The following is a 25,241-nucleotide window of genomic DNA, read 5'->3' on the forward strand; positions in this document are numbered from 1 at the left end:
TAATGTGGAGACCTAAGGCTGACATCAGAACTCTTCCTCAGTTGCTGTTCACCTTATTTATTAAGGCGGGGTCTCAGCTGAGTCCAGAGCCTGCTGCTTGGACTAGCCTAGTTACTTCGCTTGCTCTAGGATCCCCTGTCTCTGCCATTCGAGGACTAGAATTAAAAGCGGGTCATAATTACCAGGCTTGTGTGTGAGTGCTGGGGATCCAAGCTCTGAGCCTCATGCTTGTGGGACAATGAGTGACCCACTTTGAAAGTATGGAAATCACAGCTGTTTAGGTAACTCGGCTCGCATACACCGCCCTATGTAACTCCTGGGCCAGTGGAAAGTATGGGAGAGAGCCAGTGTCTGCCCCGTGAGTCTCAGGTTTCCAAGTTAAATTGCTAGAGACACCATGTTATCAAAAGTCATCCCGGGGCCACTGCTGGACTGATGAGCGCTTGATCACCAGAGTTTCTCTTACGTGTGAACCAGGTGTGGTATGCCTTGACCAACACCTCCGTTCCCGGGTGTACCCGTTATAAACACCTGTGTCTACTTGGGACTGTCCAACAAAAAGCATGGCTTTTTCTTTCTTAATAAAACATGTTTGGAATTGTGTTTTAGGACTAACCTCTAAGGGCAGTGTGTGCAGGGGCTGTGGCCACTGGGGTTCCTGAGGGGACAAGTGTCCTGAACTGTCCTCCTTTCTTCCGTCAGCCACAGCCACTGGCAGGCTCACACCGCTGTGTTTACAAGCAAGCTAAAGGTTGTTTAGGTTTTGTGTTTGACCTGCGTTTGTAACTTCCTCCTTTCCCATCCACTCCCTGCAGGCGCGGGTTATGTATGATTTTGCTGCTGAACCTGGAAACAATGAGCTGACAGTTAATGAAGGGGAAATCATCACAATTACAAACCCGGTAAGAGCTCAGTGTGTTTGCGGCTCTGTGGATGTTTCTTCAGTCTGACGCCGCCTCCCTTTTAAAAGTCCCTCAGCTCACATCAGTGTTGTAGCTGGTGGTGCTCTAGGCACACAGCGGGAGACGTTCAGTCCCTAAAGGTGGCCGAGGACATCCCTGAGTTCACTGTACCTCTTCTGTGCTGCTTTTTCTAGCAGCTGTAACCTCTCACGCCCCGTGTCGTGGTGCTGGAATCAGTTCCGGTGCTTTGCCCTCACATCGCAATGCTGTGTGTCTTCAGTAGACTGCAGAAGCAATGGGCTGACCTTCCTAAACCACTTAGTTGTTGAGTGCTCTCCCTGTTCTAAGCCTGATCCTGCAGTTGGATGACCAGGAACCGGCGTGGGCTAGCTCCCAGCAGGGTGACAGCATCCCTGTGTGGCACACAGTTCCGCATCTTCACAAACCAGCCTTGAACTTGTGTGTGCACACACGGGCATTCATCGTCACATCTGCACCCCCCATAAGTGTCTGTTGTTCAGACTCTTCTGGTGGAGAGTTGGCATGTTTCCTTTTATAGGATACAATCTTTATAGTCCATTGAGTTTCTCTTGTAATCTTTGTTGCCAAGATGCTCAGAAGCAAATTTAATACCATTTTTTAAATCACCGTAGGCCAAGATCCATTACCTCACTATGTTTAGTTCTTTTTGTTTGTTTTTGTTCTTTTGTTTTTCAAGACAGGGTTTCTCTGTGTAGCCCTGGCTGTCCTGGAACTCGCTCTGTAGACCAGGCTGGCCTCGAACTCACAGAGATCTGCCTGCCTCTGCCTCCCGAGTGCTGGATTAAAGGTGTGCACCACCACCGCCAGTGGTGTGTTTAATTCATTTTATGTGCAACATTATTGTAGTCATCCTTAAAGCAAGTAATAGTATTGTGAGATGAAGCCCATTTGAAATAGAGTTCTGAGAAAAGTCATCTCCATTATTCATATTTTATTCAGAAGGAAGAAGAGCAGGGCGCAGAATTAATCTTGTAGTTATAAAATGAGCAAAACTCAACACTGCTGCTCCCTTTCCATCCTCCCCAGGCACCACTCAGAGCACAGGCTCCTCACCCCTTGCCTGGGTACCCTGGACATGTCCTCCCCTCTCTACTACAGCCCCTGGGTCCCCTGGACATGTCCTCCCCTCTCTACTACAGCCCCTGGGTCCCCTGGACATGTCCTCCCCTCTCTACTACAGCAGCTGGGTCCCCTGGACATGTCCTCCCTGGTCTCTACTACAGCCCCCGGGTTCCACACCAGCTGGGTCCCCTGGACATGTCTTCCCCGGTCTCTACTACAGCCCCCGGGTTCCACACCAGCTGGGTCCCCTGAGCATGTCCTCCCCGGTCTCTACTACAGCCCCCGGGTTCCACACCAGCTGGGTCCCCTGGGCATGTCCTCCCCGGTCTCTACTACAGCCCCTGGGTTCCATACCAGCTGGGTCCCCTGGGCATGTCCTCCCCGGTCTCTACTACAGCCCCTGGGTTCCACACCAGCTGGGTCCACACCAGCTGGGTCCCCTGGGCATGTCCTCCCCTCTCAACTACAGCCTCTAGGTTCTACACCAGCTGCTGGGTCCCCTGTGACCTGTGTCCCTTGCCCTAGGCTCCCTGTTCATCAAGTTGTCCAGTTTTTCTTCCTGAATATTCCATCATGGTCTAGTGATTCTATCTGAGGCAGGAGAACGTGTTGGCTTACCAGAGTCTCTCCTTTTGCGTATTGTTATTGTTGTCCTTTCATTATAGTTTTGGCTCATATATGCTAAATCCATAGTATTTGCAGTTTGAGCAGGTTGCACAGCTCACATGGGCCTTGCTCACAGTGTCTCAGATCTTTGCACGAGCACTTCAGACAGTGTGTCCACAGTGCTTACCTGTCAGCACCCACACTGTCCTGGACCTCCTCCTGAATTCTCGTCGTTTTCAGTGCTGCTGGGTCTGTGCGGTCATTCTGATATGACTCCCCATGTGGTTGCTAGGAACCGCACTCAGGTCCTCCGTAAGAGTAGTACATGCTCCTAACCACTGAGCCATCTCTCCACCCCAGTAATACATTTCTAACAAATAGAAATAGATTTGGTTTTCAGATAGAATGACAATACCATTCCAGCCATTTAATAAAATTAATAACATTATCAAATATTTCAGCCTCATTGCTGACTTAAAAATCTTTCTTTTAACTTGAAAATCTCCTAGAATATTAATGTCATCAAACAATATTGACTACATTCAACCCTGCGTGACAAATTAGTGTAAAAGATCGTGTTTTCTGTGGCCAGCTTTTTTATTATATCACCTCTCCTAGTTTTCTTCTCTGGGATACCTTGTTACAGAAAACATATCCAAGAATGGGAAGATCGGTCTGGTGGTAACTAGCCTTATAAGCATGGGGACCTGGGTTCAATCTCAGAACCCACGTGAAAAGCCCCTGGTGGCCAGCATGGGGGTGGGTGGAGACAGGCGGGTTCTCCAGCCTGTGTGACTGGCCAGCCTGCCCTATTTGGTGAGCTCCAGGCCAGAGAGATGGCTCACTGGATAAAAGTGATTGCCACAAGCCTGATGACCCGAGTTGATGACCCCAGCGCTCACATGGTGGAAGGAGCGAGCCTACTCCTGAAAGATGTCCTTTAATCTCTACACAAGCCATGGCGTGTGTGCACATGCACACACATACACACAGTAAATACACACAGACACACGGGTCTGTGTGTGTATATATATACTAAGAGGGTAGACAGTGCCCAAGGAATAACATCCGAGGTTGACCTCTGGTCTCCACATGTGTATATGCACACACACGCACAAAGGAAATAAGTATTTAATCACTTCTTGGCACTCTATTTGCCTTGTTAGGTTACACTATTTTCTGTAATAAACAAGATTTAAGAATGTAAAATTTTGAACAGTATTAGCTCTATAGTCATAAAAAGCTTCTTGTTATTTTTCATGTAAAATTATGTATTTATAACAATTCTCAATGCAAAATTTCTACAGGAAATCCTAACTATAACTTTCGTATTTATCTTTTCTGTTAGAATGTTGGTGGTGGATGGCTGGAAGGACGAAACAACAAAGGAGAACAAGGGCTTGTTCCCACAGACTATGTGGAGGTGAGAACTTAGGAGAACAAGGGCTTGTTCCCACAGACTATGTGGAGGTGAGAACTTAGGAGAACAAAGGCTTGTCCCACAGACTGTGGAGGTGAGAACTTAGGAGAACAAGGGCTTGTCCCACAGACTGTGGAGGTGAGAACTTAGGAGAACAAGGGCTTGTTCCCACAGACTGTGGAGGTAAGAATATGCTGTCATTGATTAACTAATGCTGATTTTTGTTCGGCATCTTTTTATCAGTTGTTGAGTTAAAAGGCTGTTGGGAAGACAGCAACCATTTTAAAAGTAAAATTTCACTGGAAATGCAGTAAGTACTCATTAAATAAAACGTGGAAAGTATATTGAAGTAGAAATAAGGGAAGGGATTACCTATGGGCCTAAGCTACAAAGATGTTTAGATTAACTTCCTTCCAAGAATAGCAGCTTTTAATTTTTCTGAATAAAAATCCCCATTTTTTGTGCCTGCTGCCCAGAGCTCTGTGGTAAATTAAGTGACAAATTTTAAATGGATTTTTTAAAAGGGTAGGCTTCACACTTCCTTCAGCTGTTTCCATAGACAAAAGGATGTCTTCCCAGGGTCACTCTGCTACAGTAAAGGATAGATAGAATCCCAGTATTCTGCAGGTGAATGGGCAGCCAAGCCATCCTCTGAGTCAGCTGCCTGGCACCCCCTGCTGGCTGCCTGTAGGTCTCCAGACTGATCACCTGCAGTCATCTTGAGTGACAGACTGAGGTTACCTGATGACCTGTGAGTGAAACAGGAGCTGGACCAAGAGTTGAGATTCTTTGGTTCACCTAGTGTAGAGGAGGACTGCCTGCAGGATGCTTCCCCGGGACCTGACAGAAAAGAGGAGGAGTCTGTCTGCAAAGTGACAGGTTGGGGGGAAGCCTTAAACTCTCCGGGAAATCAGTAGCTTTTGTTCCCCCTTCAGAAATGTGTGTTCACACACGTGCCATAGCTCTGTCCGTACAGCCAGCAGTTCCTAGGCCCCTGAGCTCAATTTGAAAGTCTGAGTTTCAGATCCTAAAATGGACAAGACAGAGAAATCTGATGATTTAGGTTGATAGTGGTGTCCATTTTGTTTATAGAATTCTGCTTGCTTCTAAAGAGGAGTAGTTTCAGCTCCTTTATCTTTGAAGACTATACCAGAAATGGACATATCCAGTGGACAGGCTAAAATTGGTCAGAACATGGTTGAACAGCAGGACCATCCATCTATAGGATATGATGAATGTCCATGAACTAAGATAGGCCATGTTCTGAACTATAAAGCATATAATGTGTCTAAAAGAAGAGGGCCGGGGATACATCTTAGTGCCACACTAGCCCTGGGTGTGATCCCTAGCACAACTACCTGACAGAGAGACAGAGACAATGTGTGTGTGTGTGTGTGTGTTGGGGGGGTCAGTCAGTCACAGAGTTCCTCTTAGACTACAGTAAAATTTCACTCCAAATAAATAACAAAAGGGTTGCTGGAAAACACCAAAGTATTTGAAAGTTAAACAATCTGAGTTATACATAAATCAAAGAAGAATTTTCAAGAAAACCGTTGTTTAAAGTAAATCTAAGTGGAATACAGCTCACCACAGTGTGGAGTGCAGCAGAGACAGTACTTGAGGGAGCTCTGCAGACTCAGGGTCAGTGCCTCGCCACGATAGAGTGCGCTTGTTAACGCCCGGAGCCGAAATGAGGTCCATGAGAGCAATGGCTTCTTTCTACCACTCAGATTTTACCCAGTGATGGAAAAGATCAGTTTTCTTGTGGAAATTCCATGGCGGACCAAGCTTTCCTTGATTCCCTCTCAGCAAGCACTGCTCAAGCCAACTCCTCTTCTGCCAACAGCAATAACCAGGTATGTCGTCACTCCTCCTGCGGCCTAGGCTGGCTTTCTGAGAGCAAAGCTGAGGGGAAGCTTGTGGTACAGCACTGCTGTCCTTGCTCCCGAAAGCAGAGTCAAAGTAGCTGTGGGGGTGTGGTGGGAGGGCCTGCAGTGTGTCACATGAGGGGTGTGTGTGGCGTGAGGAGCATGCAGGTGTGAGGGTGTGTGGTGTGAGGAGCATGCAGGTGTGAGGGTGTGTGGTGTGAGGAGCATGCGGGTGTGAGGGTGTGTGGCGTGAGGAGCATGCGGGTGTGAGGGTGTGTGGCGTGAGGAGCATGCAGGTGTGAGGGTGTGTGGCGTGAGGAGCATGCAGGTGTGAGGGTATGTGGCGTGAGGGTGTGTGGTGTGAGGGTGTGTGGTGTGAGGGGTGTGCAGGTGCGAGGGTGTGTGGCGTGAGGGGCGTGCAGGTGTGAGGGTGTGTGGTGTGAGGGGCTATGGCATTCCTGCTGGGTATTAACACAGACCTCACTCACCTGAAATGCCTGCTAAAGACTGCAATACTAATAATAAAATGAAAGGTAGGGTGTTAAAATTTGCTTTTGAGAGTATCAGGATATGAATACAGACCCCCCCCCCAAGGCAAATACTCCCCAAAATGAGGGCCTATAAAGAAGGAAGGAAACATACTGAGGAGGCCTGTCTGTTTGGGCTGGACCAGGATAACTTTTGTTATCCTCCTGTCAGAGCAAGAGGCCCTTCATTGCCCATAGAAGCAGTTGAGGTAAAGTTCAGCACAGCCAGGCGCTCGGCACTTACACTCTTTGTTACTGCTACTAGCTGTAGGTACACTTAGTGTGAGCTTGTGTTTTAAAGAATGTACACATTTTAAACATGGCATGGTGGCACACACCTTTAATCCCAGCACTTGGGAGGCAGGGACAGGTGGATCTCTGTGAGTTCCCAGCCAGCCTGGGCTACATAGCTAGACTCTGTCTCAAAAACAAAACAAAACGAAGAGAGCTAGAAAGTATATATTATATGTTTTATATTTCTGTTAGTGGTTCCTGGAGTCACCAGAGACTCATCTGTAGAACTGAGCTCAAGCTCTATGAATAACAAAACTAGGGAAAGGGTCGGGCTCTTTGGTGGTTTGAGTTGAAATGGTTAGGTTTTCACATGAGAGGACTTTGTATCCTCTGACCCTTTTGAGAGAAACAGTTAAACCCCCTCAATTATTCCAATCAGAATGCCCCCCTCCCCCGTGGGGGCCAGTGATAATGTGTTACTTGCTTCCTAGTTTACTTTCTAGTCCAGTGGGCACACAATTACTGAATGTTTAATCAGTGAGAAACGTCTGATACTATCTTAGTCATGCGGATGAGCGGAAGAGAAAAAACCACCTTCTCTAAACAGCCCCCCCCACCCCCGTTAGGAACAACAAATGCTAACTTTCCATTCAGTTTGGTTGTGTACCCCGGGGAAAGTCCTGCGCTGGAAGTTTCCAGTTACCCGGTCCTGTGTCCTCCCTCCATGGCTCCTAGCAGGAACCTGTATATGAGGGTGCAGCTGTCCGGTCAGTCCGGCAGGCCAGGCCAAGCTGCAGAGGACACATGGCGTACAAGTCGAGCCCTGGAAGCTCTCCATGTGTATAACGAGATGGAGCCTTGAGTACACACAGGGACTCTCCTTGAAGACAGTAACATAAACTGTGGTTAGCCTGTGGTGGGGTGGCTCCCTGGTGGGCTAGCCAACTTGTTATCTACCGACTGTGTTGAGCTTTGAGTGTTTTCTGGAAGGGAACAGTAGGCCGTGGAAGCTGGAGCCCACTCGTGGGTGGCTTACACTTCAGTGTTTCCTTTGTGAACTGGTTTGCTAGTTCAGTTGAAATGCCAAGCAGAAAGCTGCCTTAATGGAAGCAAGTCTCAGTCGTGGTCCACTCACAGGGTCTGACCCAGCTCAGACAGATAGGAAAAGTCGCAGTGGCCGTGGCCCATCTTCCTGTGTCTGGGTGGGAGCGAGGCGGTATCTAAACACCTAGAACTCGGAGATGAGTTGGGCTCAGTGTGTTCTCCCAGCAGGCACCTGCCCTGCCCGGTTGGGCTGCACGTTTAGGTAGCAGACGCAGGTGCATGCTCTAGGTTCCCCAAGGATGTCTATGGGAAGCAAGATGCAGCCAAATAGAAACACTGTAGAAGGAGAACTTATCACTGTGTAACCAGCAGTTGCCATGAGAGACGATCCCATGCTGGTCACAACTGTGTGTTACACTGTAGTCCTTGAGTGACCGTGGGAACTCCAGGACTGAATTAGCTTAGATCAGACGTTCTGTGTGAGCTTGCATCATAGATGATATGCTGTGTTTTATGTTACGTCACATCAAAGTACTCAGTATCTGGTCAGTCCAGTGTTGAGACCAGATGATGCCTAGGTTATCTGGATGACAGTCTTCCTCCATTATATTGTGTTTTCTCCTTCTGTCCAGAAAATAATCTGCTTGGAATGGAGTTGCCGCTCCTCACTGTTCTTTAACAGCCTGTGCCAGTTGCTAACATTGCCTCCATCACTCCAGGCTTTCTTCTGCATGTGCAGGCCTGGCTTTCTTCCGTCCACTTGCCATCACCGGCTGGAGCTAGCTGGCTCGCCCGATCCAGCTTTTAAGAGTTCAGGATAAATACAGAATTTCTTCTCTTTAATTGCTAGTTTTCAAACTACATTGTTTTATAGCTGCTTCAGACAGTAGCTAATGAGTTTTCCTCTTTCTTCTTTTGCATAGCATTGTGGGCCTGAGGATTCATATTGGCTCAGTGCGTTTAGACCCGCTGGAGCGCTTCTGTTTTCTCTGTGTGTGGTGTGTGTGGTTGTCTGCTGTTGAGAGCTCCCTCGGGCTGTTCCTCTACACCAGTTAGACCTGACTGTTCCCTTCCTCTGCCTGGGTCAGCTCCAGTGGCCAATGTGTTCTCTTTGAGATGGGCCCCATCCCACTGCTTTTTCACTCCTGGTAGTCTCCAGGACTGAGGATTGTGCACCCTCATTAATATTTTAAATGTTAATGATATATGTAAGTTATTTGAAAATCCCCATTTCTTTTTGGTGTTAAGCTTTTCTAAGTGTGAGCAGAGGAATATTTCACCTAGAGGTGTCTTTGCCCTGCTACTGAAGTGAAACCTTGTAGTACACCGTGCACTGTGAGGATTTCTTCGGTGGTTGGAGGAACTATCCTGTGTAAGGATTCTGCTCTGGATTTCCTCTCATGGTCCTTCTCTGGCTTGCAGAGGTTCCTTACGATGAATTTATTAGGTGTCAACTTTAGACTTAGGGCACCTCTGTAGACCCACAGCTTCCTGGGTTCAGCTCTCGTTCATGCCCTCACTACATCCCTCTTCCCAGGATCCACCACCAAAAGTCACAGATCACTGGGCTCTGTGGGGTCCTGGCAGGGAATGGGGCATTCATAGGTCTCATCGTGTTTCCTATAACCCAGGATGACTGTCCTTCAGTGCCTGGTGATTTGAAAACAGCTTCCTAAATGTTGTCATCTGTAACGGGAGTGAGAATGTTAACTGGGTCCCGTTGGTCCTTCTTGATTAACTTTTCTGTGCCTTGACTTCCAGAATGTACTGTTATTGGCATCTATGAAATGAGAGTGATGTCATTCATTTCACAAGAGTTGAACCGAACACCTTAGAAACCTTACTGGTGTTCACTCCATGCCGAGCACTGGTGGACCTGGGACTTGGGCTCCCAAGTTGTCAGGAAATGAGTCAGTGACCACATTCCAGCAAGCGCACACACCAGAGGACATGTACTTTCACCTCTCAGTTCCCAGAGTGGCTGGCCTCTGCTGTCCCTCACTTATGGCTCTGAGTCTGAGTTGAGGTAACAGGGTGGCTTTGGTCATCCTGGCTGGACTCTCACATGATGCTTTTGAAAGGAAAGGGTTAAAATCCTACCATTTTGAAGTCTCAGCTGTGTATTTCCTGAGTCTGTCTCGCCAGTTCTGTGACATGCATGGCATCTGCTCCCCTCCTGTGCAGCCTGAGCTGTTGTGGTACTTGTTGTGGTGCTTCAGTGGAGCTGTATTGTGGTACCAAGGAACAGGCGGGGGGTACAACACACTGCCACAGCGTTGGGCTTCTGTGTGGCCTGTTTGTGTGTAGGTGGCTTGTAGGCTGTTTGGGTTTTGTTGTGAGGTTTCTGGTTTTGTTAAAAGCTGTGCTGTATGTGGCCCCCTGCTCACTGAGTACCTTTTTATTTTAAGGTGAATATTTTGACTCAGATTGGTTGTGTTGAAAGTCTCAGCCAATCGCCTCCTTCTTCTTCTTCTTCTTCTCCTTCTCCTTCTTCTTCCATAAATAAGGTAAATTTGAGATGTAAATAACTACATGAAGAAATAATCATCTAACAACCCTGACAGATGTTCTTTTCCTGTGTGGTAATTTGAGAAAGCTCTTCTGGGGCTTGGTCGGCCAGATGTGACTAAAAGAGTCAGGACCTACAGGCTGCAGCTGAGACATTTCCTGTGGCCCCACAACTCATGGAGGTCTAGTGAAGGGTTTGAGTCTGTGAGTGACAGGATACCCTGGTACCAGGAAGGGGCAGAAAAGAAAAGGCTGAAAATGTTGCTCAGTGGAAATGACTGAGGAGGGAAAAGGGAAAGAACAAGCTAGGGAAGAGGACCCTCAGCTCAGAAACAGAGTGGTTAGTGTGTGGTCAGTCACTAGAGAAGAGGACCCTCAGCTCAGAAACAGAGTGGTTAGTGTGTGGTCAGTCACTAGAGAAGAGGACCCTCAGCTCAGAAACAGAGTGGTTAGTGTGTGGTCAGTCACTAGAGAAGAGGACTCTCAGCTCAGAAACAGAGTGGTTAGTGTGTGGTTACTAGGGAAGAGGACCCTCAGCTCAGAAACAGAGTGGTTAGTGTGTGGTCACTAGGGACATGGGACCCTCAGCTCAGAAACAGAGTGGGTTAGTGTGTAGTCACTAGGGAAGTAGACCCTCAGCTCAGAAACAGAGTGGGTTAGTTTATGGCTGAGCCTTTCAAGACAAAGGGGTTGTTGGGTTGAGAGCGAAGGAATTAGTGGCCAAAGGACCTTTAAAACAGATCATTATATCCCAGCTTGTTACATTGGGATCAGATTGTGAAAACACCAAGCTCTTAGCATTGAGGGTTTCTAGAGTGTTTCTCCCACAGCCCTGGAGCTGGATGTTACTGCTGACTTCACTTCTGCCTTCTGAAGGAAGCAGATCTTTGGCTAGTAGAAAATATTTTAAATGCATCTCTTTATTTTAAAATGTCTCCAGTAACATGGCCTGGCATTTAAACTATTTGAAAATGTACCCGTGGCTGCTGTGGAATATTCTGTATGGTAAATGTGTTGCTAATTAGTCAATAAATAAAACACTGATTGGCCATTGGCTAGGCAGGAAATGTAGGCGGGACAAGGAGGAGAATAAAGCTGGGAAGTGGAAGGCTGAGTCAGAGAGACACTGCCAGCCTCCATGATGAGAAACAGCATGTGAAGATACCGGTAAGCCACGAGCCATGTGGCAAGGTATAGATTAATGGAAATGGATTAATTTAAGCTGTAAGAACAGTTAGCAAGAAGCCTGCCACGGCCATACAGTTTGTAACCAATATAAGTCTCTGTGTTTACTTGGTCGGGTCTGAGCGGCTGCGGGACTGGCAGGTGAGAGATTTGTCCTGACTGTGGACCAGGCAGGAAAACTCTAGCTACCCGTGGCCTTCTCCTTTTAGCATAAAGGAGGAGGTTACTCCTCAGGGAACTGCTGGCTTCCTTTTTTCTCTGTAATTTATTTGGGGGCAGCGGCTTGCTCTGTAACCCAGGCAGCTTCTAGAAGTTGCCATGTAGCAGGCTTCCTGCCTCATCAAGTGTCGTTTCTTTACGTTCAGGTGAACCCCCACATATAAGATAACTCTCCTGAGCCCTCCTTTGTCAGTACTGTGTGCATTTATCAATTCATACAACACATACCCCTGAGGAAGTTAGTGTTGCAGACCCCCCTTTTTAAGGTGTGGGAGCTAAGGAGGGCGAATTGCTCATGTCCAAGTAGCTAACAAGTAGGAAAACTGGGGTTCAAGCCTAGATAAATGTCAGAGCCCGAGTTCTTAATCCCTGCACCCATGTGAGGTTTCCTTGGCCCCGTGCTTACAGAACAGTTTGGAATCCACCTAGCTGGCCGGCATTCCGGCCTTTCACACGGTCTGTGAAGGTGAGTCCCGGAGCCCATGTTTGGGTCAGTGATGGGCTGCACATGTGAGTGACCACCCCATAAGATTCTGATGGAGCCAAACATTCCTGTTGGTGACACCATTCCTGGCCTAATGCATTGCTCCTGCGTGTGTGTGCTGACACATGGTGTAAAGTGTGCACTCGGTTATGCACACGCAGCACGGGACAGACGGCTGTCTGCTGGTTTACTGTTCACTACACTTCACAGCCCATTGTCTCCGTCTTTCCCTTGAACAAGAAGTTAGCCGGGCAGCAGCATCAGACGTTCCGGTGTGCTGCACCTCATCACTGAGTCGTTCTCTCCCCTGATTGAATCTCGTGTTGGTTTGCTCACTGTGGCCCTAGGAGCAGTAAGCCATAGCACGTATGTGTCCTGGGTAGCCTTGGTGGATACTAGGTTGTCTACCTGGGTTTGTACGCAGGCTGTACCAGAGCGCAGTCACCTGGATAGATTTCTCAGAAAGTAGCTTATTAAACACACTTATTAAACACGTCTGTCATGAGTATAGCTCCCCTGTGGTTATAGATACATGAGTGTGCAACGTGCACACCTACCTACCACTGCTTCCTTTATGGCCATCCCAAGTTCATTCTCAGGCCCTCTGTTGTCAGATACAAGGCTGGCCTCCTCAGACACTGAAGGTGTCTCCTCAGACACTAAGTTCTTTCAGGAGCTGGCTTCAAATAGCCTCCTACTACACAGGATGGGGTTACACGGGCAGTGACCTGTTAAACAGCCTCTGTGTGTGCGTGTGTGTGTGTGTGTGTGTGTGTGTGTGTGTGTGTGTGTGTGTGTCTGTCTGTCTGTCTTAGGAGGGTTTGATAGCCTTTAGATGTAAAGTTTCAGACGGGCAGCTATGTTGGTCTGTGGCTCCTGGATGTTGAACCGGGCTTCATAGAGTTGGGGTAGGGGTTAGGTAGAGAGGTCAGATGTAATCAGTGAGTTACAGAACAGGAGGGATTGCGTTGGCCGTACATCCAGGTAGACATTCTAAAGTGGCAGGCCTGTTGTTCAACTGCTTATCCTTGACTCCACTTGAGTGTATTACTTTTGAAAATAAGAATTGAGACCTACTGAAAAGTAGCTAAGGTCAGTGGAGAAGGGCCTCGGCAGTAGCAAGTATAATGGCGTTCTAGCAGATGCAAGAGAATGTTGACGTCAGTGAGAGCAGGCTGACGTTGCTTATCACACTCGCCTGTGTTTTCACGTGGGTTGGGGGCGTAGAAATTTCGATATATTTCCCGTTGATTCTCCCAGCACTTTGATTGTTCTCAGTTGACCTGTCAACCCATTGCTAATGGAGTCACAGTTTCTAGACGTCAATAGCCTTTCTCCTTTTCCTCTCCCACACAGGTTGGTGGTGGCAATGACCCTTGGTCAGCCTGGAATGCCCCCAAATCTGGAAACTGGGACAGCTCAGATGCCTGGGGCAGCAGGACAGATGGAGCTGGTGCTCAGAGGAACAGCACTAACAACTGGGACACTGCCTTCGGCCACCCACAGGCCTACCAAGGACCAGGTGAGGGGAGACTGCTGCTTCAGTGACTTAAGGGGAACCGGGTGACAGGCTAATCTTGCTATCATCAAAGTCAGCACAGCACAGTGACTCTGGATGGAGGGTCCCACAGTGTCCTCAGCACTGACACCATCTCCTTGGGACAGTGGGCACTCCCAGCATTACCTTCCATGGAACATTCCTGGGTCCCATGAACTTGCTAGAACAGTGCACAGAACTCAGGGAATCACTCGACTTACTGTTTATTACAAGGAGTAAACCAGGGGGTGCAAATGAGCAGCCAGGTGAGGAAGTACATAGGGGAGGCCTGGGGAGGGGGGTACTTCCAGGCCCCCTCCCGTCATAGCCCCCCCAGCACCTGCACGTGCTCACCAGTGAAGACACCGTCAGAACCTGTGGCCCAGGGCTGGTGTGGAAACTTCATCCCGTTGGCAGCCAGTCTCCTCTTCACAGAGGATGAGCTGGGGATGAAGACTCCGAGCTTCCGGTCGGTCGTAGCTTGTTTTTCCTGGGGGTGAGCTTCAGTCCCAGAGTGCACCATGAGTCAGTCTCCTCTGGACTAGAAGATACTCCTGTCATCCAGGAAACGCCAGGGCGTGAGCACTGGGTCTAGAGACCTGCTTGACTCTGCCTCTGGGTTTAAGCAGAGGAGAGATGTATTGAAGGAGAACAAGTCAATGACTGAGAAAGGATATTTGCACCAGACCGGGTGGTGGTGGTGCACACCTTTAATCCCAGCACTCGGGAGGCAGAGGCAGGTGGATGTCTGTGAGTTCGAGGCCAGCCTGGACTACAGAGTGAGTTCCAGGACAGCCAAGGATACACAAAGAAACCCTGTCTCAGGGAAAAGAGAAAGGGTATTTGGAACAGAGAAGGAAGCTTAGTTGGCAAAGCATCTGAGTTTGATCCTCTATGGAAAAAAATACCTATTGAAAAAACCGCCAGGCTGGTGGCTGAGAAGAAACAGGCCACCCAGCCTAGGCTGCTTGGTGACTTCCAGGCCAGCGAGAGACTCTGTCTCAAAAAACATGGTCAGGGCTGGAGCGAGGGCTCAGTGTTTAAAAGCACTTGTTGCTCTTGCAGAAGACCAAGGTTCATTCCCCAACACTCACTCACATGCAGCTAACAGTTTCTGTACTTCAGTTCCAAGGGATATGATGCCCTCTGCTGGCCTCTGTGGGCACTGCATGTACATGGTGCACATACACATTAAAAATAAAATTTAAAAAAGAAAAGACAGATGGCCTTCCTGAGGAACAACATCCAAGGTTGTGCTCGGGTTCCCATGTGTGTATATCACCCCCACACAAATGTACATGTGCACACACACATACATAGCACAGACACGCACACTTTTTCTTTCCTATGTAAGTAAAACTTCTACCTTTTCACTTAAGGAAGGACTTTATATCTATTCTTGGATGTATCTCAGTTGCTAGCCTCACACGATTCTTGTACTTTGCTATACCATCGTTAACATTGATCACTTGAACGTAAGCACTGTGATTCTACTCAGTCTGTCTGATAACCAAGGAAACAACCTATATAGGCCAGGCAGAGGGAAAGTTCACACCCCAAGCAGGATGGAGCGGGAAGGTGTGAGATTTCATCATGCAAAACTTGCACATTGATTCTTTCTTAAACCTTCCATTTAGTATTTCCCAGGCCATCGTTGACCACAGATAATGAAAACTGCCAATAATAAGGAAAGTGAAGCCCTGAGTAAAGAGGCCTGTGGTGTTTGCTTGCTCATTATTGAATTGTTGGGCGGCGGGTGTTGCTCTTTTGAAGATTTTACTTACTTTTGTTTTATATGTATGAGTGTTTTGCCTGCTTGTGTGTCTGTACACTGTGAGTGTGCAAAGCTCTGAGAGGCCAGCTGGAGTTACAGGCGGCTGTGGGCCACATTTGTGTGCTGGGAGCAGCCAGTGCTCCTGACCGCTAAGCTGGCTCTCCAGCCTTCCAGTACTGAAGTACATGAGTTCCCTGTGTATTTGGAATTCTGACCCTTTATCACGTGAGGGTTCACAAATGCATTCTCTTCTGTCGATAAACTGTGTGTTTAGCCAGGCGGTGGTGGCCCACGCCTTTAATCCCAGCACTCAGGAGGCAGAGCCAGGCGGATCTCTGTGAGTTCGAGGCCAGCCTGGTCTACAGAGCGAGATTCAGGACAGGCACCAAAACTACACAGAGAAACCCTGTTTCAAAAAACCAAAACAACAACAACAAAAACCCTATGTGTTTATTCGTTGATTGTTGCTCCCATGCTGTGCAGGCCCCCGCTGGTTAGATGTGGCCCTGCTTGTTAGGTTTGCTGTAGTTCCCTGACTTCTGTGTGACACCGAAACAGAGCTGAGGGCATGCCAGGGGGATTCTTCTCCCATCGTCCTCTGGGAGTCTGACCCTTTGGAATCTTAGATTTAAGTGATTGGTTTTCTGTTGACTTTTAGATGATGTAAGGGAAGGGCCCAGGCTTTAATCTTATGGGTGGACATCCAGTTTTCCCAGCACCACTGACTGAAGAAGCTATCTACTGAGGCACTTGTAAAGAGGTTGTGAACTGATTGCCTTGTTCAGCCTCGTTCTGCTTTGTCTTTTGCATTGAAAAAAAAAAAAAAAAAAGGCAGAATTCCTAGGTCAAGCCTTGAGACTGACTGCAAAACCTGTGTTCTTCAGATCCATGAGACAGTCAGCACTGGACTCGGCTTTACAGCTCCTTAAAAACTGCCATGCAGTGGTGGTGCACGTCTTTAATCCCAGCACTCAGGAGGCAGAGCCAGGCGGATCTTTGTGAGTTCGAGGCCAGCCTGGGCTACAGAGTGAGTTCCAGGACAGCCAGGGCTACACAGAGAAACCCTGTCTCGAAAAACCAAAAAACCCTGGTTATCTCAAGCAGTTGTTTACAGTAAACTCAAGCAATCTCACTTATGTTTTCTTTCTTACTGTTTTTTGTTTTTGTTTTTCCTACGTACAGCAACTGGTGATGATGATGAATGGGACGAAGAATGGGATGACCCCAAGTCCTCATCTTCTTACTTTAAGGACTCGGAATCAGCTGAGGCAGGGGGTATCCAGCGAGGAAACAGCCGTCCAGGTGCCTCGTCCATGAAGCTGCCCCTTAACAAGTAAGTTTAAAGGGGAGCAGGGGATGTCTACACACACACACACACACAAACACACACACACACACACACACACACACACACGCGTGCAGGCACACGCACACTGCAATGCAAGAAAAGTTTTACTTTTTTCTAGTTAGTAATCTACTGAATTGGAGTCTTGTTTGGCCTTTGAATCTTAGATTAGAAGCTGATTTCATTTCATCAGTTTCACAAGGTTAACAAGTGAAGTGTTTATTCAGTTATACAAGCATGGCACACACCTGCAATCCCAGCACATGGAGGTGGAAGCATGAGAATCTGAAGTTCAAGACAATCCTCAGCTGTAGGGAGCAAGTTCGAAGCCAGCTTGGGACGCCACAAAAAAAAACCTTCAAAATTCCTTTTATTGCCTTTACTTATAAACTCCATGATATACTAAAGTTTCATCAATAAAAATAAGTATTACTAGGCATTATTTTTAGCTAAGGAAAGCAGGTCTCTCAATGCTTTCCTGTTTTATTGATCACTTCCCACGTGCCAGACATTGTGCAGCGGTTCATGGGCACCCTCAGATCCCATTGTGGGATATGGCGCCCTGTTTTACTACAGGGAAAAAGGAAGCCTGTTCACGGTCACACACACATGGTGGGTGGGCCAATCAGGATTCCAGGCACGTGATCTGCGGAATGTGTTTCTAATACGTGTTTTCACCTAGAGTTCTCTTAGCTTAAGGAAAACTACGTTCATAGAACTTGTAGATCCACTGCTTGTGAATGTGGACACGGCCCTGGGGGATTCTGGGTAGATCCACTGCTTGTGAATGTGGACACGGCCCTGGGGGATTCTGGGTAGATCCACTGCTTGTGAATGTGGACACGGCCCTGGGGGATTCTGGGTAGATCCACTGCTTGTGAATGTGGACATGGCCCTGGGGGATTCTGGGTAGATCCACTGCTTGTGAATGTGGACATGGCCCTGGGGGATTCTGGGTAGGTCCACTGCTTGTGAATGTGGACACAGCCCTGAAGGATTCTGGGTAGATCCACTGCTTGTGAATGTGGACACAGCCCTGAAGGATTCTGGGTAGGTCCACTGCTTGTGAATGTGGACATGGCCCTGGGGGATTCTGGGTAGATCCACTGCTTGTGAATGTGGACACGGCCCTGGGGGATTCTGGGTAGATCCACTGCTTGTGAATGTGGACACGGCCCTGGGGGATTCTGGGTAGATCCACTGCTTGTGAATGTGGACATGGCCCTGAGGGATTCTGGGTAGATCCACTGCTTGTGAATGTGGACACGGCCCTGGGGGATTCTGGGTAGATCCACTGCTTGTGAATGTGGACACGGCCCTGGGGGATTCTGGGTAGATCCACTGCTTGTGAATGTGGACATGGCCCTGGGGGATTCTGGGTAGATCCACTGCTTGTGAATGTGGACATGGCCCTGGGGGATTCTGGGTAGATCCACTGCTTGTGAATGTGGACACAGCCCTGAAGGATTCTGGGTAGATCCACTGCTTGTGAATGTGGACACAGCCCTGAAGGATTCTGGGTAGATCCACTGCTTGTGAATGTGGACATGGCCCTGGGGGATTCTGGGTAGATCCACTGCTTGTGAATGTGGACACGGCCCTGGGGGATTCTGGGTAGATCCACTGCTTGTGAATGTGGACACGGCCCTGGGGGATTCTGGGTAGATCCACTGCTTGTGAATGTGGACATGGCCCTGAGGGATTCTGGGTAGATCCACTGCTTGTGAATGTGGACACGGCCCTGGGGGATTCTGGGATAAGGAATGATGTTAGTAAGCGCTCTTCTCCCAGCGTCTCACTTAAAACAGTGTGTCCCAAACTGCTAATACTGTCTCAGTACTTCCTCTAGGTCTGCAGTTCAGAGTGCATTCAGGGGAAGTCAGTTTGTGTCTGAATTGTTTTTGTTTTTGTTTAAGCCTTCGTTTAGCGTCTGTGTAGAGATTAGGGTCAAAGTCTCGGACCTTGTGTGATGGGGCCTGCAAGGTCTCCATAGTCTATCTGGATAGCAGGGGATTAATTGAGCTCTTAGACCACACAGTTTCATGCCTCTCCAGTTTCTTCCATTATGGTTTTTGTGCTCATGTGTGTGCACAATAAAATTAGGCATGGTCATCTGCTGTTTGCTTATCTCTAAGACTACAGGGGTCTCAGTAGGATTGGTTGCGGAGGACATTTTTCTCAGTTCTTTCAGCCTAAATGTAAAATGAGTTTAAAGCTCTTTTACATGAGGTTTGTCTCTTGGTCCTTGGAAAAGTAGAGACAGCAGAACAAGCAAGCAGCTGAAGTCTCCTGCCAGCACAGGAGTCAGGCCCTCCCTCGGCTCTGCACCTGCTCCCAGTTTGTTCTGAGTTTGATGCCTGTTTTAGTCCATTTCCACCCAGTTGCCTCGTCCCTGGAGAGTCTTTGTACTCTAAGATGTCATTCCAGCTTGAAACCAAATTAGAGCAGGCTAATTTGAACCTGTACCTCCAAGACTTCTGTCTCTTTATGGTCAGGGAACAACTTAAAGCCTTGTGTGTTTTTAAGTACTCAGCTTTTCAACAATTCATTCTATGTTAGCTATAGTCTAGTTCTAGCAGATAACCCTTGTGCCAGAAAAGGAAGTTGGATATTTAAATATACTGGAGCATTATGAGAACACATCTGATAATGATTAAAAAATGAATGTGTTATATTGCTGTTTACCTAATAATAATTGACTCTGCATAGATGTGGATGTGTTAGCAAGTGGCCATTGCTCCAACTCAAATTGGCTTACTGGGTCCTGGGGCTCAGGGAGACTCTGTGTCTGCCCTTCACTCTGTTATTGGTAATAGCTGTTTCAGACTTGATTCAGCAGGCAGAGAACCTGTGAACATCACACCTGCTGGAGCCATGTGTTCCCTTCCTGTGCTCATGCTTCATGGAGTGGCTCACTGGCCACCGGGGCACCTGATTAGCCTTTACGGTTTCCATCTGAAAGACAGAACAAGGTTAAAACTGGTGTTGAGGTCACATGGTGGAACTGTAGCGTTTGTATGAGGAAGGGCAGAGACTCACAGTTCTTATCTTCGTGATCAGGTTTCCTGGATTTGCGAAGCCTGGCATGGAACAGTACTTGTTGGCCAAGCAGCTCACAAAGCCCAAAGAGAGAATCCCCATCATTGTAAGTTTGTCTGTTCTTGTCTGTTTGTTCTATTTCTAATTAAAGTTTTTTATGATGTCTAAGCTAAGAACGTTAGTCTTTTTGGAAGTATTTTTAAGCACATTGTCCCAGGTAGTTGATAATGTTATTAGGAGGACTAAAGATAATCAGCATAAATTAATGATTGTCACTGTTTCTCTCAATTTTCTCTATTTTTATCTTTCAACAATTAACGTTCAACCAATGCTTGTATATTTTAATACTTTTTCTTTTCTAAAATGCATTAGACTGCAAGACTTAGAGCTTATGTTACATTCTGTTTTTCTACCAGCCTTATTTGCTTAGCCAATAAACTCAGTTCAAATTTTTATGTTTCTACCCTGATGGAAGTAGAGCACATCATTAGGATAAGGTGCTTTTCCCACTATACTGGTAATAGAATTTCTTCCAGTAAACTAGCTGTCAGCTCAAGATAAGGGGCTAGCAAATAAAAGCTGGGAGTTAATGGCACCAGCAACGATTTAATCTGTCTTGGTGAAATGATTATTACATAATGTGACAAATGCTCTTTGGTTTCATCCCATACTTTGATTGTTAATACATTTCTATCTAGGCAATATCTAGTGAAATTCTAGGGGGAGAAAGGTCTGTGACTGTTTTGTAACCCTATTGACTTAACCTGCAGCTGATGGAAGCCTTGGATGTAATCCCCATGGCTGCAGGCAAGCATAAGGAACCACCTGCCTCTTCCAAACTGTGGTTCCAGGGACCCATGATGAAATACCAGGAATGATAATGGATCCTTGAATTACTTTCCCTATCTGTAAAAAGCTTAAAATTCTAGGAACCGCCAGCCAGAAGTGCAATATCCCCAAGCGCCTATACTCTTTGTCCCTCAAAACATGTTTGGGGTAACTATCTCTGAGTGGTTTGACTTAAGAAGATTTGAATCTTTTTGTTTGTTCCAGGCTGGGGGAGGGAGGCTGACATACATCAGGAGCCTTTTTATTGAATTTAAAGCTCTGGAGTTAAGAACCCACAGTGTGCCCCTCCTATTCTAATGTGGACGTTGTCACGGGCATGACTGTGGTAGAGCAGAGCATGACGTCCGCGTTTTGTCCGTGAGTTTTGGCAGAGAGAGACCAAGGATCCCTGTGGGCAGGTCTGGCTGGCAGTTTCTCACATAGCAAAGAAACGGGAAAGCCATTGAGTCCTCAAGAGGCGAAGACAACAGAGGCCCGGTTTGTGCTTAGGATAAATAGAAACATTACTCACTGATAGCATAGGCCTGGTGAGTTGGGGACTAGGCAGTTGATCTTTGTCCTCTTCACAGAGGGTTGCTGCTCAAGATGGGCCCCAGTTGCTGTCCTGAAGCTTAGCAGAGCCTCCGGGATATAGCCCCTGAGGCAGCTTAATTGTGTTCTCCTAGAGATCTCTGTAGTACCTTGTTAATCATCTCCAGTCCTCAGCCACCTTCCTTAGTGACCCCTGCCTGGGCTTCGTGCCCCATCCTGCAATTCCCTCTGCCACCTCGGACAGAATGTGAGATGGGCGGTCTTGTCCCCTCGCACCTGCTGGCCTTGCAGAGGTCTCAGCTTGCACTTACCTCTCTTCAGCCCCATGTGCTGCTCTTCCTCGGTTCCTTTTCACTTCTAACAGTGGCTGAAATAATGGCTGTCAGGCTGTGGCCTGGCTCACACTGTTTTGAAGTTAGAACAGTGCTGTTCAAGCATTATTCACAGACTGTTTTACCAGTCAGCCCTGTAATTAGTTAAAAACAGATGAGAGTACGTATAAAAACTGAGAATATGACATCATTGACAAAATCCTGATAACATAAATTTTTGTTTCACACAAAAAAGTCAATGTTAAAAGTTTTTTTTTTTTTTAAATAAAGCCTTTTATCACATTTAGCTTTAAATTGTGGTCTAAAGGAGGGAGTCCTTCTGTGCTCAGCTCGCTAGATGTGAGCCAGTTTCTCTTCCTCCTGAGACAAGATGCCCGTATGGAAGAGATGGGCTCCTCTGAACAGCTGTGGTTTTGTAGATGTGATGCCTCCTAGAGCTACAGCCAGTCCTTCCTCTCCACTAGTGAAGCCGTGGGACTGCAGCTCTGAAAGCAGCTGGGTTGCAATCGTAGTACCATTTGCCCGGGTTACAGAGTTAACTTCTCCTCCGTCACTGTTTAGGTTGGAGATTATGGCCCAATGTGGGTTTATCCTACCTCTACTTTTGACTGCGTGGTAGCAGATCCCCGGAAAGGTTCCAAAATGTACGGTCTGAAGAGCTACATTGAGTACCAGCTAACACCCACCGTGAGTACCCGCTCTAAAGGAAGCCGCTGCAGCTGGCATTCCCCATCTCAGTGCTTAGTATTGGTAACGAAGGCCTTTTCCTTTTTCCCTTACTTTGCAGAACACTAATCGATCTGTAAACCACAGATATAAGCACTTTGACTGGCTGTATGAGCGTCTCCTAGTTAAGTTCGGGTCTGCCATTCCGATCCCTTCTCTTCCAGACAAGCAGGTGACAGGTGAGTGTAAGCAGTGCTGTTCAAAATGACAGGTGGAGAGCTGACTAGGTTATCCTCCCGATGTTCAAGAGTGCAGGGGGTCACTAATGTCTCAGAAGAGTCTGTACACAAATGTGGAAGTTACCTGAGCATCTACTAGAAACTTCTGGCAAACTTTGCTATCAGAGAGCTTGTGTATACACCTTGAATCCTAGAAAAGTCATTGTCTTTATTTCCTTCTACCAAAAAAAGTACATTTTTTTAAGTGTGAGAAATGGAACCTTAGAAAATAGAAGTCATCTGAACGACCTAAAGTGCAAATAAAAGCTTGAGACCCGGCTGACAGGAGGCGGGCTCTGCCGCCCTGCTGTTTTGTGTGTGGAGAACCACGTGGAGAAGGCAGAACCTCTGGTTGTTCATGAGGAGGAAAGAATTCGTCACCACTCATTCGTACCCTCTCCCGTCTTGTGTATTTCAAAGTGTCCCTTTGTTCCACCGTGTCCTGCCCCCGAGCTCTTGTGGTAATTGAGAATGTGGCTCGGCCGTGCAGAGCGGGCGCTGCCCCAGCAGAGGCCCAGATGCAGGCTCTAGCACTTGTGTTGGGCACTTACAATTGTCTGATACTCCAGCTGCAGCCTCCACCAGCACCTGCATGCATGTGTGCATACCTACACACACACACACACACACACACACACACACACACACACACACACTTGAAAATAATAAAAATATCTTTTAAAAATGAAAATCTCGGCTGAGTAATCCACATGCTACCAGATCTCCTGTACATCTGGTCAGAAAGGGCTTGCCTCTGTCCTTAGAAACTGACATCTGAGATGTGAGTCTTTTCTAGTGTGGGACTGGGGATAAGTGCTTGAAGCTCCGTGAGCGTGACTTAGAACACAGGGTTTCTAAAGAGGCTGAGCTTCCCCAAACTAAGAGTTTCAATGGGTAGAAACTGTTCACATGACAAAAGCGGTCCGTGTAGAAGAAGGAATAGAGGGAGGGCCAGAGTGAGGCTTAGCCAGTCAGATTTAGAGGGGCCTGGGAGAGGAGAGAGGGATTGGGGGAAGCAAGGCCCTTCCCAAAGAGAAGCCAAAGAAGGCTTAACTCTCAGTAAGAGTTGAGGAACTCAGGGAAGGACCACAGATCATCTTAGCCCGCCCGATGACAGTGCCTGGGTGAGACTTGAGCATGGCAGGCACTCTGTCCTGGGGGTCAGTCCCTGTGCCCTGGGGCACTTCCTGAGTCCTGTCCCCTCTCTGCCTACGGGTAGACACTTTCCTCTATAGTGCAGGGAGGGAAACCGACCCCAGCATCAGACAGGCTCTTCTGTCCTGCTAAGCAGGGAGTTTGTGTTTGATCCTGAAGTTTCCTAGTTTGTTTGTGTTATGAGATTGAACCAGCTAATCTTTAGCTAGAATTATTATCTTGATAAGCAAGTCATTTTCCTTAAAATTGTGTATTTTATTTCGTTTTCTGTTTACATTCCTCTGGAGGTGTTTGTATTGTCTTTTTGATGTTTTGTTTTGTGGAGATGAAATTTTTAGTTTTTGAAGAAGTTGTTTGGGCTTGGATTATTTTGTTTTGGAAACTTTAAAAACTTGACATTGTTGAAGTGGGATGGAGAGTGCTGCTCTGCCCAGCAGTCACTGCAGTGTTTCCATAGTGATGCTGCAGTGTTTCCATAGTGATGCTGCAGTGTTTCCATAGTGATGCTGCAGTGTTTCCATAGTGATGCTGCAGTGTTTCCATAGTGATGCTGTAGTGTTTCCTTAGTGATGCTGCAGTGTTTCCTTAGTGATGCTGCAGTGTTTCCTTAGTGATGCTGCAGTGTTTCCTTAGTGATGCTGCAGTGTTTCCTTAGTGATGCTGCAGTGTTTCCTTAGTGATGCTGCAGTGTTTCCTTAGTGATGCTGCAGTGTTTCCTTAGTGATGCTGCAGTGTTTCCTTAGTGATGCTGCAGTGTTTCCTTAGTGATGCTGCAGTGTTTCCTTAGTGATGCTGCAGTGTTTCCTTAGTGATGCTGTAGTGTTTCCATAGTGATGCTGCAGTGTTTCCTTAGTGATGCTGCAGTGTTTCCATAGTGATGCTGCAGTGTTTCCTTAGTGATGCTGTAGTGTTTCCATAGTGATGCTGTAGTGTTTCCATAGTGATGCTGCAGTGTTTCCTTAGTGATGCTGCAGTGTTTCCTTAGTGATGCTGCAGTGTTTCCTTAGTGATGCTGTAGTGTTTCCATAGTGATGCTGTAGTGTTTCCATAGTGATGCTGTAGTGTTTCCTTAGTGATGCTGCAGTGTTTCCATAGTGATGCTGTAGTGTTTCCATAGTGATGCTGTAGTGTTTCCTTAGTGATGCTGCAGTGTTTCCTTAGTGATGCTGCAGTGTTTCCTTAGTGATGCTGCAGTGTTTCCTTAGTGATGCTGCCGTGTTTCCTTAGTGATGCTGCAGTGTTTCCTTAGTGATGCTGCAGTGTTTCCTTAGTGATGCTGCAGTGTTTCCTTAGTGATGCTGCAGTGTTTCCTTAGTGATGCTGCCGTGTTTCCTTAGTGATGCTGCCGTGTTTCCTTAGTGATGCTGCAGTGTTTCCTTAGTGATGCTGCAGTGTTTCCTTAGTGATGCTGCAGTGTTTCCTTAGTGATGCTGCAATGTTTCCTTAGTGATGCTGCAGTGTTTCCTTAGTGATGCTGCAGTGTTTCCATAGTGATGCTGCAGTGTTTCCATAGTGATGCTGCAGTTTCTATAGTGATGCTGCAGTGTTTCCTTAGTGATGCTACAGTGTTTCCTTAGTGATGCTGCAGTGTTTCCTTAGTGATGCTGCAGTGTTTCCATAGGGCTGGTGCCAGG

The 25,241-nt window shown here is 47.3% G+C and overlaps 1 protein-coding gene across 1 annotated transcript in view; it reads left to right on the top strand.

The window, feature by feature from the left end:
• Window positions 1-25,241, top strand: part of Snx9 (sorting nexin 9) — an 84,516-nt gene that overhangs the window by 38,621 nt on the left and 20,654 nt on the right. Inside the window, exons 2-9 of the mRNA XM_059272813.1 lie at window positions 816-902; window positions 3,961-4,035; window positions 5,763-5,888; window positions 13,458-13,623; window positions 16,595-16,745; window positions 19,818-19,902; window positions 22,070-22,195; window positions 22,296-22,413. Coding sequence (XP_059128796.1) covers window positions 816-902; window positions 3,961-4,035; window positions 5,763-5,888; window positions 13,458-13,623; window positions 16,595-16,745; window positions 19,818-19,902; window positions 22,070-22,195; window positions 22,296-22,413 — 934 coding nt within the window. The remainder of the gene's footprint in view (window positions 1-815; window positions 903-3,960; window positions 4,036-5,762; window positions 5,889-13,457; window positions 13,624-16,594; window positions 16,746-19,817; window positions 19,903-22,069; window positions 22,196-22,295; window positions 22,414-25,241) is intronic.

This window comes from Peromyscus eremicus, chromosome 8b (assembly GCF_949786415.1).
Source record: "Peromyscus eremicus chromosome 8b, PerEre_H2_v1, whole genome shotgun sequence".
Classification (NCBI taxonomy): Eukaryota; Metazoa; Chordata; class Mammalia; order Rodentia; family Cricetidae; genus Peromyscus; species Peromyscus eremicus.